A 14,390-nucleotide genomic window follows, 5' to 3' on the forward strand; every position below is an offset into this window, starting at 1 on the left:
AAGTGTACACATGGAGGGACCCATGGCTGCAGCCACATATGTAGGCAGAGGATGGCCTTTTCTAGCATCAGTGAAAGGAGAGGCCCTTGTTCCTGTGAAAGCTTGATGACCCAGTGCAAGGCAATGAGTTCATGGAGAGGCTGTAGTGTGTGGGTCAGGGACACCCTCCTAAAAGCAGGGGGATGGGCTAGAGAGTCTCTGGAGGGGAAATCAGGAAAAGGGATAACATTTGAAATATAAATAAAGAAACTATCCAAAAACAAATTTAGAAAATAATCCTCAAAAATGCTAGTCCTTGTGGATCAAGAACATCAACATAAACCCAGATACATTAAAATAATAGTGGAGAACTTGGAGGATAACTTTGAACAGATTGACACAGGAGACAATTTCCTGAGTAGTAGATCCACAGCTTAGGCAATAAGATCAACAATTAATAAATGGTACCTCGTAAAACTTAACAACTTCTGTATGGCAAGGGACATTGTCAATAGGAGAAAATGACAGCATACAGAATAGGAAAATTCTTTATCTACCTTATACCTGACAGAGGGTTAATATTCAAAAATATATAAAGAACTCAAGAATTTACATACTATCAAACCAAGTAACCCAATTTAAAAAATGTGGCACATAGCTAAACAAAAAATTCTTGACAGTGCAATCTCTAAGAGCCAAGAATCACTTACAAAATGTTCAGTACTCTTAGCCATCAGGGGAATGCAAATAAAGGACTCTGAGATTCTTTCTAACAAATGTAAGAATGGCTAAGATCAAAAACTCAAGTGAGTGCTCATGCTAGCAAGGATGTGGAGCAAGGGGAAAGTGTGGCTGGTTGGAATAAAAATTTGTAAAGCCACTTCAAAAATAAATATGACTGCTCCTCAGAAAATAGGGAGTTGATATACCTCAATACCAAGCTAAACCAATCCTAGGCACATACCCCAAGGACACTCCAACCAACCATAAGGACATTTGCTCAACTAGGATCATAACAGCTTTATTCATGCTAGCCAGAACCTGGAAACAACTTAGATGGCCCTCAGCCAAAGAACAGATAAAAAATATTGGTACATCTGCAGAATGGGTGTTGCTCAGCTGTTAGATAATATCATGGAACTTGCAAGAAAATAGATGGAACTAGAAAAAAATCATCCTGAATGGTGGTAGAACCAAGTATGACTGGCAAAAACAAAATAGTCAATGAAATGATTACTTTTGATATTGTGCTATGCTCATAGATAAGTGCCTAGCTCTATTTTCATCAGACAAGCATCATCTAGCACCCAAACACTAGGCAAACTCATGGAACCCTGAAGAAGAGGTAGAGGAAGGGTTCTAGGAACCAAAGGGATTGAATACAGCAGGAGAACACAGATCACAAAAGTAACTAAACAGGACACAGAAGGGCTCAAAGAAATTGAAGCAAAAATCTTGGAGTCTATATGGATCTGAGCTAGGTCATCTGCATACATGTTACGGTTGCTTGCTGTTCTTGTGACACACCAAATAGGGGAAGTGCAGAATATTTCTGACCCCTTTTTAATATAACATTTTATTGTTTATTTGGAAATTTAACTTAACATACCCCAATTAGATTCACTTCTTAGTCCTCCCTTGTCCATCACAATACTTGGAACCCCTTCAGTACCAAAGAAAAATAAGAGAAAAAAATACCAAATTAAATTTGCATTGCTTATATACCTAGTGCAGCATGATCTATCTCTCAGTATCCTGTCCCTTATAGAAAACTGTGTCCTTCCCTACTCCCATCCCTGCCTTCCACAGAAATTTGTCAACTGTGAAGAGCTGTACCTCAGCATTCCCATTATTCTTTTAAAGATTATTTTTATGGCTTTCTATCTAAAATATTCCTCTTGAAGTTTGAGTTGTGGAACAGAAGTTGACACAGAATCTTCCTATGTCTCTCATATTCAACTGTAAGCCTGCAGGCCCTGATACCTTTGTAGCTTATGTGCCCTTCATATCCAGTGGCATCATGAATCATAGACTTCCACATGGTTTCTGGTGACAGCACAGTCCATGGATATCAACATGTCCTCAGGTGGTACAACAGACAGTGGATATCCCCATAGACTTTGATAGTAACATGGGCCATGGACACTGCCCTTGATGCAGCAAGGCCATGGATACCAACATGGACACCACCAGCAACACAGACCTCAGTTATCAACAGGGCATCATGAAGGAGACCAGGCCAGGCACAATAATATGGTTCCTGATGGCAGCTTGACCCTCTGATTACATGTCTTCCGGTGGCAGCATAGATGATGGATATCCATATGGCCTGCAGTCTTAACATGGGCCAAATGGCCTCCTGCTGCAACAGGACCAAGGACTCAAACATGGTTCTCAGTTGCACTATGAAGCATGGGAAATCTACATGACCTCATGTGGTATCACAGGCCACCCTGTGAGAACCATGATAGTGCCCATGGTCTGTTTTGACCATGGTCTGAGGGTCGTGTTGATGTCTATGATACGTGTTACCAACTGGATGCCATGGGAAATTCAGTGTTCTGTGCTGCCATCTATATCAATCTTGATTTCTATTGACTGTGCTGCAGCTCATGGATGTTTGGTCTGTGTTTCTGCTACAGGCCATGTTGATGTTCATTCAAATCTCTGCACAGTCTTGTCTTATTATAACTTGGTATGTTATGTTCAACTGATATCCTGGGAGGGCAGCTCATTCCTTTGAAAAGAAGGGAAGGTGTAGTGGATTTAGGGCAGAAAGGAAATGGGAAAGTGTGCTGGAAAGAGTAAAGGTAGGGGAAACTTTAGTCAGAATGTAATGTATATAAAGAGTGAAAAACAATACACAATATGATGTTATTACAAGTCACTCTCATATAAAACAACCTGGAAAAAAGACTGACACCAGGTCTCCTGCTGCAAGAAGCACAAACCAGACAAGCTGCCTTGAAAGAGGTTAGGACCAACTGAGTTGCATGAAAAGGACACTCCCCAATGTGTTGCATGCAACTGTGCATGTCCCAGAGTTTCAAATTTTATGATTTCTCATCCTTTCTGTGATGGGCTTTGCTGATACAACTGCCTTTGTGTCATTGAAGCTTACCTATATTTCTGAAAGAAACCCCAATTGCATACATTGGCTCAACAATTTGGACTTTGGTAGAATTTCTACTTTGGACTGTTGTGGGTTCTATTTCTGGGATGAGGAAACTTGTCTCTTTCATCTCCACAGAAAAACTTTTGTCATATGACAGCATCATTACATAGCTAGAGTCCTATGGAATACAGAAGACATATGGTGACTAAAATGAAAATTGTCCCCACATCATTGGTCTAAGTATTCGAATACTTGGACCATGTTTGGTGGCACTGTTTGAGAAGGATATGAAATATCGAAAAAGTAAAGCTTTGCTAAAGGACGAAATTCACTGAAAGTTCGCTTTAAGTGTATAGATCCTTCTTATTTCCAATTCTCTGTCTCTTCCTCCCTCATTCCCTCCCTTACCCCCTTTTCCTTCTCTCCTTCTTGTATAAGGATAAAATGTGATTGACAGCTTTCTGCTTGGTCATCTGCTGCTATGTTTCCACTGCAATTTATTGTCTCATATATATGAGTACAATATGTATATAAAATATGTGTGTGCATGTGTGTGTGTGTCTTTATCCAAGTATTCAACTATTACTGCTAGCAAAAGTACAAAGCTTCATTAACTTTCACAAACTGCATATTTGATGCATCATGTGTTTTCCCCTGAAAATCACACAGAATCCACATTATGAATAATACTATATTGATGCTAATAGTTAATATTTATTATCTACAAAAGAACTACATTAACAATAGCTTCTTTAGGATCTAGCATATCATTTTATTCATGAAAATATGGACTAAAATGTACTGAATGTTGTTTCCCTATTAATATTCATAATAATGTAGGAGTTCTTTTAAATCTTCACAGAAATGCTGAAAATTTCACTTTAGTTTTTCTTTAATATGACTTTGTCTTCCATATAAACCAATGATGCTTTAAACAAACTTCAATTTATGTAAAGAATGTTAGTGCTAGACCATTTTAGAAAGTAGGCTTTGCAATAAAACCTTTGTAGTCAATTCTATTATAAAAACCTTAGTAAAAATTGTATTACTTAATCAAAGTCTTTCCTCCCAATCCATACTGGTAAAGTAACATATTCTTGATTCAAAGTTATGACTCAGTTGCTATTTATTTTATATTATGTATCTATTTTGTGGGAGGTTTTCTTATATAATATTGAGGCCCCTTATTCATTAGTTGCTCCACTTTCTACCATATCTAAAAGTACACTGGAGAAAGATTTTTTTAAGTTAGATTTTCCAATTTGTGATATTTATAGAGTTTCAATTGAATTAGGAATTGGAGCCTCTTATAATTTTATGAAACTAAGAGTAGGTCTTTTTGGGGGGGGTTCTTCATCTTCATCTTTGACTTCATTTTCTTTTCATTACCATAAGGATCATTGTCATTCTCTCCATCACTATCATATGGGTAATCCACTAAAGTAACCAGGCTGTTACAGGAAGACCTACTCATTCTGTTAGCAGAAGTATCACCATGAGATGGACAACATTTAGAGGCTTCAGATGATTTTCTTTTTGGGTGTTCTATTTCATTTTTTCTCTTATTTGTTTTTTTAATTTTCATAAATATGTCATAACGACTTGGAAGGTCATTTTCCATTGGTAGACTAGCATCTTCTGCTCTGATTCCTCTACAACATATGTCTGCCTTTACTTTTACCTTCATAAATTTGATACGTCGACAATATATTTTTGGGTAGATTGTTTTATATAAATGTCTTCTTATTTGACGTTCTCTTTTCTTCTCCTCTTCATATTTAGTCTTCAACCCTTTAAAGGTCTGAACGTACTCAATTGATTCAAAAGCCACAAAAAATTTTTCCACGATGTTTGCAATGAGAGACTTGATGTTTTCTTCTCTTATAAATTCAAATAGCTCAATAATAGCTGAATTTAACATATTGTACCGAGTTCCATTAGTCACAAAAGCATTTATAACTGGTTCAAAAAGGTTTTTCTTAATTATGTAAAGATTGTAAATTTCGTCTTTAAGACCAATCATCTTTCTCATAAACCGGACAGCACTCAAAATTAGAAAAGTGTGCTTTGAATTCATCAGCACCAAGATTCTACTGAGCAAGTTGTTACTCAAAATACAACTTTTTATGTAAGTTGAGTGGCACTGTACACAAAACGTAAGTAATTCTAAAACTGCACCAAGCATTTGTGCATTTTGATAATCATCATGGCAGATGTTAGCCCTATTATTGTCGCTATCATTTTCTACTCTGGTAGACAAAATAGGTGCTATGAGGTTACTCATGCAATGTGTATAGAAGAAATTGAGAAATTTCCTTTTCTTAGCTGTGACACGTATATTTTCTATATCAAGAAGAATATGCAGAACTGTTGTCATAATAATGCCTAATGAAAATTCAGGGTTAGCATCACAGATCATTTGTTCAATCATGACATTAATGATAAGCTCATCATTATCTTCACTGTCTTGAGCTTCTTTCATTGCATAAGCTCGAACAAGGCATGGACAATATTTTACTAGATTAGCAAATATTTCCAGAGCAGCTACTTGTATTTTGTAATCATGTATGTATACTACAGATTTCAGTGCACTCATGATTCCAAGCCTTATCATTGATTTCAGTAATGAATGTTTCTTATGAGACTGTAATGTCTTAACAAATGCACAGAATTCCTTGAAGAATAATAACAATTCATGTCGTCTCTCATCACCTACAGTGTTATCTTTTAGCTGAGAAAAAACTTGAAGCAAAAATCTTTTATCTTTCTGCAGCATGGTAACTATCTCAATTTTATTGAAAAAAATCATGGCAGTAAGATTAGAAAGATGATCTGCTTCAAATATGGATGGGGTGGGCAACATAATATCATGAACATATTGCATTCTATAGGTCTGGTGTATTTTTTGCTTGAGTTCTGAGTGCATTATTGGCAGAACTTCTTTGAATTTGGCATTTTGAGTCAAGAAATTCCTGTGCCTCTTTGGCTGATCAAAACCAGGGCCATGTTCAAGGCACCCTATCACATCCATGATGAATTCGTCAGAAAACATCATCTTAAACAAGCATGTATCATTTAGAAACAGGATTCTTTTAATGATGCTATTCAAATAGTGTAAGCCTTCCAGGTTCTGATGCTTTTCACAAGTTTTGAACAGCTGTAGCAATTTTTTAATGTAACTTTCCTTTTTGAAGATCAGCACCAGCCTTTCTTTCTGGTTTGGCATTTCATCAACACAAAAAAATAAATTTGCAACGTTTTCAAGGGAATGGAGTTCACAGTCTGACATCTCAATCAGAGTCTTGATTGGTGGCAGTTCTTCAAAGGTTTCCAGATCATCAGTGAGTTCTTGTGTGACTTCTACACTTGGATCTTTACCTTGAACTTCACAGATAACTTTCCAGATCTCTTGACAACCGTTTGGTGTCAGGAAATGTATTGCCATACCATGGGTCTTAGCTTCAGACCAAATGATTACCTCCTCTTGATATTTCTGATAGGGCACGTTAGGAAGAATCTTGTACTCCATAATTGGTGAGCCATCTGGTTCTGAGTGAACAAGCAGGCACACTCCGCTGAGCCGTTCAATGTATTTGGATGAAATTTGTCCTGCACCTATGACTTTCCACTGTTTGACTTCTACCATGACATAGACTACTACTTTATGAACTTTGTAGTCCATATTGATCTCTGGCCTTGCCTTGCTAGGCCACATTCTTGTACATACTTCAGCTTTTCTATTCTGGCCAGAGGTAACTATCCCTTGATACCGTGGCCAGGAATTTTGTCTGTGGTCACAATTCTGAAAAATCATAAGAGAACAGATTAGTGGGGTTTAATGAAGGGCAGAGGTTAAGAGAGGTTCCAAAGTCATTACACTTACTGAGGAAGAAGACTCTGATATTTCTAAATCCTCCCTTAGTGACCTATCACCAACAAACCTTTCTCAGGAGCAGTTGCTTCCTTGAGACTGCCTTAGTTCTGACAGAATCTTGTCATTCACCCAAGAATCTACTAGAAAAGAATGTGCTTATGTAACAGACTCTGTTAAAGGAGCCTGCTCCCATATCTTAAAATGGAAACCTAGAAAACACTGTATATACTTTCTATAACATATTTTGTTTCAAAGAATTATTTTTACTCATCATAAGTGTGGTACTATTCCACCTGGGTATCCATTCCATGTGCAGTCACCAAAGGTAGACACTGATATGGATGCCCGGAAGTAAATGCTGAAAAGAGACTGATATAGCTGTCTCTTTAGAGGTCTGCCAGAGTCTGATGCATTCAGAGGCAGATGCTCACAGCTAACCACTGATCTGATCAAAGGTTTCCCAATGGAGAAGATAGAGAGAAGACTGAAGGAGCTGAAAGTGTTTGTGGCCCCATGAGGAGAGCAATAATAACAACCAACCAGAGCTCCCAGGGTCTAAACCAGCAGCCTGGGAGCACACAGGGAGAGACCTATGACTGCATCTGTATATGTAGGTGAGGATGTCTTTGTTGGGCATAGGTAGGAAAAAAGATCCTTTGTCCCATGAAGGCAGAACACCAAGTAGGGGGGTGGAATTTGAGGGTGGGGAGGTGGGAGTGGAGGGGTAGATGGGGCCACATCCTCATAGAAGCATAAGGAAGGGGATGGCATAGGAGGTTCCTGGGTGGTTGGAGAATGGGGTAAAGGTATAAAATCTGAAATGTAAATATAATATCTATTTTTTAAAAAGAAAAATAAAGAAGTGTGGTACTTAGTCCCTTAAGTTCAATCCTGTGTACTTCACACTGCATGTCAATGAAAGGCTGGGGCTCATAAGCACACATATATAATCTACAGACAAGATTCCATCCCCAGAACTATCTATCACATGTCTGTATATTTAATGAAGATTTTTTTCTGAAAGCAAATGATATCACTTTCATCAATCCATTTTGTTAAGCTTGAAGTTTCAGCTTCCAATAAGTGAAACATTTCCTCAAATGTTTTCCTGTGCTTAATCTGGAACTTTGTTAGTGAGAAGTACTGGGTCAAAGAGGAAGTGAGTGAAACTTTGCTATGATTGAGAATTGACATATATAAAATATTTCATTTTCTTCCTCTTCTTCTTTTTTACATTATTGTTTTATGATGTCTTGAACTTGCTAAAGTCATTTCTGTGTGCTATCCTGGCCATCAGAAGTCTATTGACTAACTCAAGCAGAGAGTCTCTACTCAAACAGAGTCTACTTTGGCTAGAATACTCGTGAGAAAATGGAAACCAAAAACAAAACTGCCAAAAAAAAAAAAAAAAAAAAAAAAAAGAAGCAAAACATGTCAAAAGAGATCTCAGAAATTGGTACCTAGACCAATTATCACCACAAAATTAGATGCCTACACACAAGTGTAAGAATACAATCATTTTTTTTTGGCTTTTTGAGACAGGGTTTCTCTGTATAGCCTTGGCTGTCCTGGAACTCACTCTGTAGACCAGGCTGGCCCTGAACTCAGAAATCTTCCTGCCTTTGACTCCCAAGTGCTGGGATTAAAGGCATGTGCCACCACTGCCCAGCAAGAATACAATCATAGCATTCAGGGCAGCATGTAGGCACCAGGGTCCAGATATCCTACTATAGCAAACCCTCAATATTCAAGTACAGCTGAAGAAAAAGAAAGTATCATTAAAACCAACTTTATGAAGATGAATAAGATCTTTAAAGAGGAAATCAATAAATCACTAAAAGAAATCAAGGAAAACACACAGAAAAATTGGAGGAAATGAATAAATTACTCAAAGAACTTCTGGAAAACATAAACAATTAGATGATACTAATAATCACTCAAAGAAATCAGAGAGAAAATCAAACAATTGAAGCGAATGAATAAAACAATTTGAGACCTGAAAATGAATTGAAACACTAAGCGATAAACACAAACAGGAAATTCTGGAAATGCAAAGAACTAGAAAAACAAATAGGACCTACAGAAGCTATGATCACCAACAGAATACAAGAGACAGAAGACAGAACCTCTGATATTGAAATAACATTAGAAATAATAGATTTGTCAAAAAAATTGAAATTTAAAATATTTCTGACACAAAGCATCCAGGAAATCTGGGACATTATGAAAAGACCAAACTCAAGAATAGTGAAAATAAAGGAAGGAGAAGATTCTAAGCTCTAAAGCCAAGAAATATTTTTGATGAAGTCATAGAAGAAAATTTTACTAATCTAAAGTAGGACATGCTTATAAAGGTACAAGAAATTTTCACAGCACCAATTAGACAAGACCAAAAAAAAAAAAAACCCTCCCATCAAATAATAATCAAAATAAAAAAATCTACAGAAAAAAGACAGAATATTAAAAGCAAAAAAGGACAAAGGCCAAGTAAGACACAAAGGCAGAACTACTAGAATTATACCGAAGATCTAAACAGAGACTCTAAAAGCTAAAATGGCCAGGCCATATCTTGCATCTTTTAAAAAAAGGAAAGAGAAAGAGAGAGAGGGAGGGAGGGAGAGAGAGAGAGAGAGAGAGAGAGAGAGAGAGAGAGAGAGCCCAAAGGAGCTAAACTAGACTACTATACCCAGAAAATCTCTCAACCACCATAAAAGAAAAAGGAGAAAAGAAGTTATTTCAAGACACATCTAAATTCAAACAATATCTTTCTGAAACAAAACAAACAAACAAACAAACAAACAAACAAAAATACCCACAACAGTTCGACAAAAAATACTAGAAAAAACCCTCCAACCCAAGAATCATAACTACACCCAAGAAAACATGAAATAATTCAATAACAGCACATACAAGAAAATCACATAAATCTCTCTCTCTCTCTCTCTCTCTCTCTCTCTCTCTCTCTCTCTCTCATACACACACATTCACACACACACACACACACACACACACACACACACTAAAACCACCAACATCAAAATAACAGGAAGTGACAATCACTGATCATTAATATCTCTCAATATCAATGGACTCAATTCCTAAATAAAGAGACAAAGGATCAAAGAATGGATTCAAAAACAGGATCCATCATTCTGCTGCATACAAGAAACATACCTCAAGCATAATCATATGTATTACTTCAGAGCAAAGGGCTGAAAACAAGGTATCCAAGCAAATAGACCTAAGAAATAAGCTGCAGTAGCAAATCTAATATTCCATATAATAGATTTTCATCCAAAAGTACACAAAGAGACTGGGAAGAATACTTCATACTCTTCAAAGTATAAATCTACCTAGACAGTGTCTCAATTCTGAACATCAATGCCCCAAACAGAGCAACACCCACATTTGCAAAAGAAGCATTACTAAAGCATAAATCACACATCAAACTCAGTACAATAATATGAAAGACTTCACCACCCCACTCTCATCAATTCACAGGTCATCTTGAAAAAACTAAACAGAGAAAGAACTAAACTAATAGACATTATGCATCAAATGGACCTAACAGATATCTATAGAATATTTTACTGAAACACACAAAAAATACCTTCTTTGCACCTCATGGATCCTTCTCCAAACTTAAACTTACAGTCAATCACAATGAAAGCCTCAACAGATGCAAGAAAATTTCAATAATTAAAACAACAAGGGAAAGACCAGAAAGAATACACACTCATGGAAAATGAACAGTTCTCTACTCAGTAATCTTTGGGTCAGGGAAGAAATACAGAATGAAATTAAAGAGTTTTTTTGAATTCAACGAAAATTAAGATACAACATACATAAATTTATGGAACACAATGAATGTAGTGCTAAGAGGAAAGGTCAGAGAATTAAGTACCTCCAGAAAGAAATTAAAAATTTCTCATATCAGCAATTTAAAACTGCACCTGAATGCTCTCAAAACAAAAGAAGCAAGCATGCCAAAGAGAAGTATAATGCAGGAAATAATAAAAGTCAGTGCTGATATCAATCAGTTAGAAACAAGGAAAATATTACAAAGAGTCAACAAAACTAAGAAATGGTTCTTAGAGAAAATCAGTAAGATACAGAAACACTTAGACAAACTAAACAAAAGACATAGACATAGTATGCAAATAAACAATATCAGAAATGAGAAGGGAGACATAACAGACATTGAGAAAATTCAAGGAATTGTTAGGTCTTACTTCAAATAACTCTACTCCACAAAATTGGAAAATCTTACCAAAGTAGGTAATTTCTAGACAGTTACCACTTACCAAAGTTAAATCAGGATCAGGCAAACTATATAAACAGTCCTAAAGAAATAGAAGTAGTCATTAAAAGTCTCACAAGCAATATAAATCAAGAGTCAGTTGGTTTTAATGCAGAATTCTACCAGACTTTCAAAAAGAGCTAATGTCAATACTCCTCAAACTATTCCATAAAATACAAACAGAAGGAACACTGTTCAACTCATTCTATGATGTTTATAGTCACTCTGATACCTAAATCATACAAAGACTCAATAAAGATAGAAAACTTCTGACCAATTTCTTTTATGACCATTGATGCAAAAATAGTCAATAAAATACTTGTCAACTGAATCAAGGAACACAAGGAAAAACCATAATCAGTTAGGCTTCATTCCAGGTATGATTCAATATATGAAAAGCTGTCTACTCCACCATATATACAAATTGGAAGAAAAATGTCACATAATCATCTCACTAGATGCTGAAAAAGCCTTTGACCAAATCCAAAATCCTTTCATGTTAAGTATATTAAAAAATCAGGAATACAGGACACAAAAACATAAACAAATAAGATACATAATATACAGCAAGCCAATCGACAGCAATAGACTAAATTGTGAGAAACTTAAAGCATTTCCAGTAAAATCAGACACAAGACAAAGCCTCCCATTTTCTCCCTCTCTATTTGAAATGTACATGAAAATTTAGCCACAGTAATAAGACAACTAACGGATAACAAGGGGATACAAATTGGAAAGGAAGAAGTCATAGTATTGCTCTTTGTGGGTGATATGATAGTATACATACACAACCCAAAAAAATTCTACTAGAGAACTACAGCTGATAAATACCTTCAGAAAAGTAGCTGGACACAAAATTAACTCAAAGAAATCAGTAGCCCTCCTTTATACAAATTAAAAAGAAGCTGAGAAAGAAATTAGGGAAACAATGCTCTTTAAAACAGCCATGATTAATATAACATATCTTGGTATAATTCTATCCAATGAAGTGAAAGATCTGTAAGACAAGAACGTCAAGTCCCTGAAGAAACAAATTGAAGAAAATATCAGACGATGGAAAGATCCCCCATGCTTAAGATTGGTAGGATTTGCATAGTGAAAATGGACATTTAACCAGTCCATTTAACCAGACAATCAACAAATTCAATGCAACCCACAGAATAATTTCAACACAAATTTTATATACCGTGAAAGATAAATTCTGAACTGCATATCAAAAAAATCTCCAGGATATCCAAAACAATCCTGAACAATAAAAATCTTTAGGGGGAATCACCATCCCTGATATCAGCCTACACTGCAGAGTAATCATGATAAAAGCCGCATGGTATTGGTACAGATAACAGACATGTTGATTAATGGAATGGAAACAAAGACTCAGAAATAAACCCACAAAACTACTGACAATTTTTGATGAAGAAGCCAAAACTATTCAATGGGGAAAAAGCATCTTCGACAATGGTGCTAGACTAAGTGGATATCTACATGTAGAGGAATGAAAATATTTCTAAATTTACCACCTTGCACAAAATTCAGATCCAAGTGGATCAAGAACCTCTGCATAAAACTGGATATACAAGAAAGTAAGAAATACCCTTGAACTCATTTTGTAGGAGAATATTTCCTGAACACAGTACCAATGGCTTTGGTTCTAAGATTGATAAATGGGTCCTCATGAAACTACAGTGTTTCTCTATGGCAAAGGCCATGTCAATAGGAAAAATCAGCTGCCTACAGATTGGGAAAGGGTCTTCACCAACCCAAATCTGACAGAGGGGACAATATCAAGAATTTATAAACAACTCAGACAGAAATATCCCAAATAACCAAATTAAAAATGTGTCATAGTGCTAAACAGAGAATACTCAGCAGATGAATCTTAAATGACTGAGAAGCACTTAAAATGTTCAGAGTTTTTGACTGTGCTATGAAAATCCCTCCACTTGATGCCTTGTATTTCTACTGGAGGTGGAATCTTACAAGTTCCCTCTCTCCACTGTAGGTCATTTCATCAAAAGTCCCACCTTTTGAGTCCCGAGAGTCTCTCACCTCCCAGGTCTACTGGAACATTCTAGAGGGACCCATATAGTAAGGCTGTATATTTCCATTCATCCTGCTAGCCCTTGGTGATTCTATCTTGTTCCCCCAATAATGGATCATATTCCACTTTTCCCTCCCCCAATTCTCTTCTACCAAGGTCCCTCCCCTGTCTCCATTGATTGCTTTCTAGTCTCTCCCAAGTAGAATTGAGGCATCCTCACTTGGGCCTTTCTGCTTGTCAACCTTCTTGAGTTCTGTGGGTTGAATTTTGGGTATTCTGTACTTTTTTGTATAGTATCCATTTATTATTGAGTAGCTACCATGCATGTCCTTTTGTGTCTTAGTTACCTCATTCAAGATGAGTATTGTTCTTGTCTAAAAGAATTGCTGGGATAAAAGTGAAGAGACTAGTGGAAAGAAGGACCAGTGACCAGTCCATCTTGGAATCCATCTCAAAAAGAAGCTCTATGGCCTGATATTATTACTGGTACTGTGGTGTACTTACAGACAGAAGCCTATCATGGCTGTCCTTGGAGAGATGTGCAACAAACAGCTGACTGAGATAGACACAGCTACATAACCCAATCAATGAACTGAAGTCAGGACCCCTGTGGTTATTTAGGGAAAGACTGAAATAAACTGAGGAGGAGGGTGACCCCATAGGAAGACCAGCAGTCTCAAGTAACCAGGACCCCTGAGATCTCTCAGACCCTGAGTCACCAACCAGTCAGTATACACTAGCTCCATCTAGGCTTCCAACACATATATACAACAGAGGACTGTCTGACCTGGCCTCAGTGAGAGAAGACATGTCTAACCCTTGAGAGACTTGAGGCTGCAGGGAATAGGGAGGCCTGTGGGGAGGTGGGTTGCAAGCAGGGTATGAGGAAATTCTCTTGGAGATAGGGAGAGGAGGAGTGGTATGAGGAAGTATTGTGGGTAGAGTGGGAGGAAGATAATGACTGGACTTAAAAATTAAAAGTAATACAAAATGTTCAAAGTTTTTAGTCATCTGGGAAATGTAAACCAAAACAGCTCTGAGGTTCCATCTTATACCCATAAGAATGGCTAAGATAAACTCA

At 36.8% G+C, this 14,390-nt stretch overlaps 1 protein-coding gene across 1 annotated transcript; it reads right to left on the minus strand.

Moving 5' to 3' along the window:
- Positions 1–3,848: 3,848 nt before the first annotated feature.
- On the minus strand, positions 3,849–7,077 carry LOC117694049 (protein PPP4R3C1-like). Its single transcript, XM_034484779.2, has 2 exons — positions 6,978–7,077; positions 3,849–6,896 (listed from the first exon to the last, which is right to left on the minus strand). Exon 2 carries the CDS (start codon positions 6,807–6,809, stop codon positions 4,410–4,412), a length of 2,400 nt encoding a protein of 799 aa, XP_034340670.1. The 5' UTR covers positions 6,810–6,896; positions 6,978–7,077; the 3' UTR covers positions 3,849–4,409.
- Between the last annotated feature and the right edge of the window lie 7,313 nt (positions 7,078–14,390).

This window comes from Arvicanthis niloticus, chromosome X (genome assembly GCF_011762505.2).
Source record: "Arvicanthis niloticus isolate mArvNil1 chromosome X, mArvNil1.pat.X, whole genome shotgun sequence".
Lineage (NCBI taxonomy): Eukaryota > Metazoa > Chordata > Mammalia > Rodentia > Muridae > Arvicanthis > Arvicanthis niloticus.

Coding starts and splice junctions, on each gene's coding strand:
- LOC117694049 (XM_034484779.2), bottom strand. CDS start 6,809: ATGTGGCCTAGCAAGGCAAGGCCAGAGATCAATATGGACTACAAAGTT.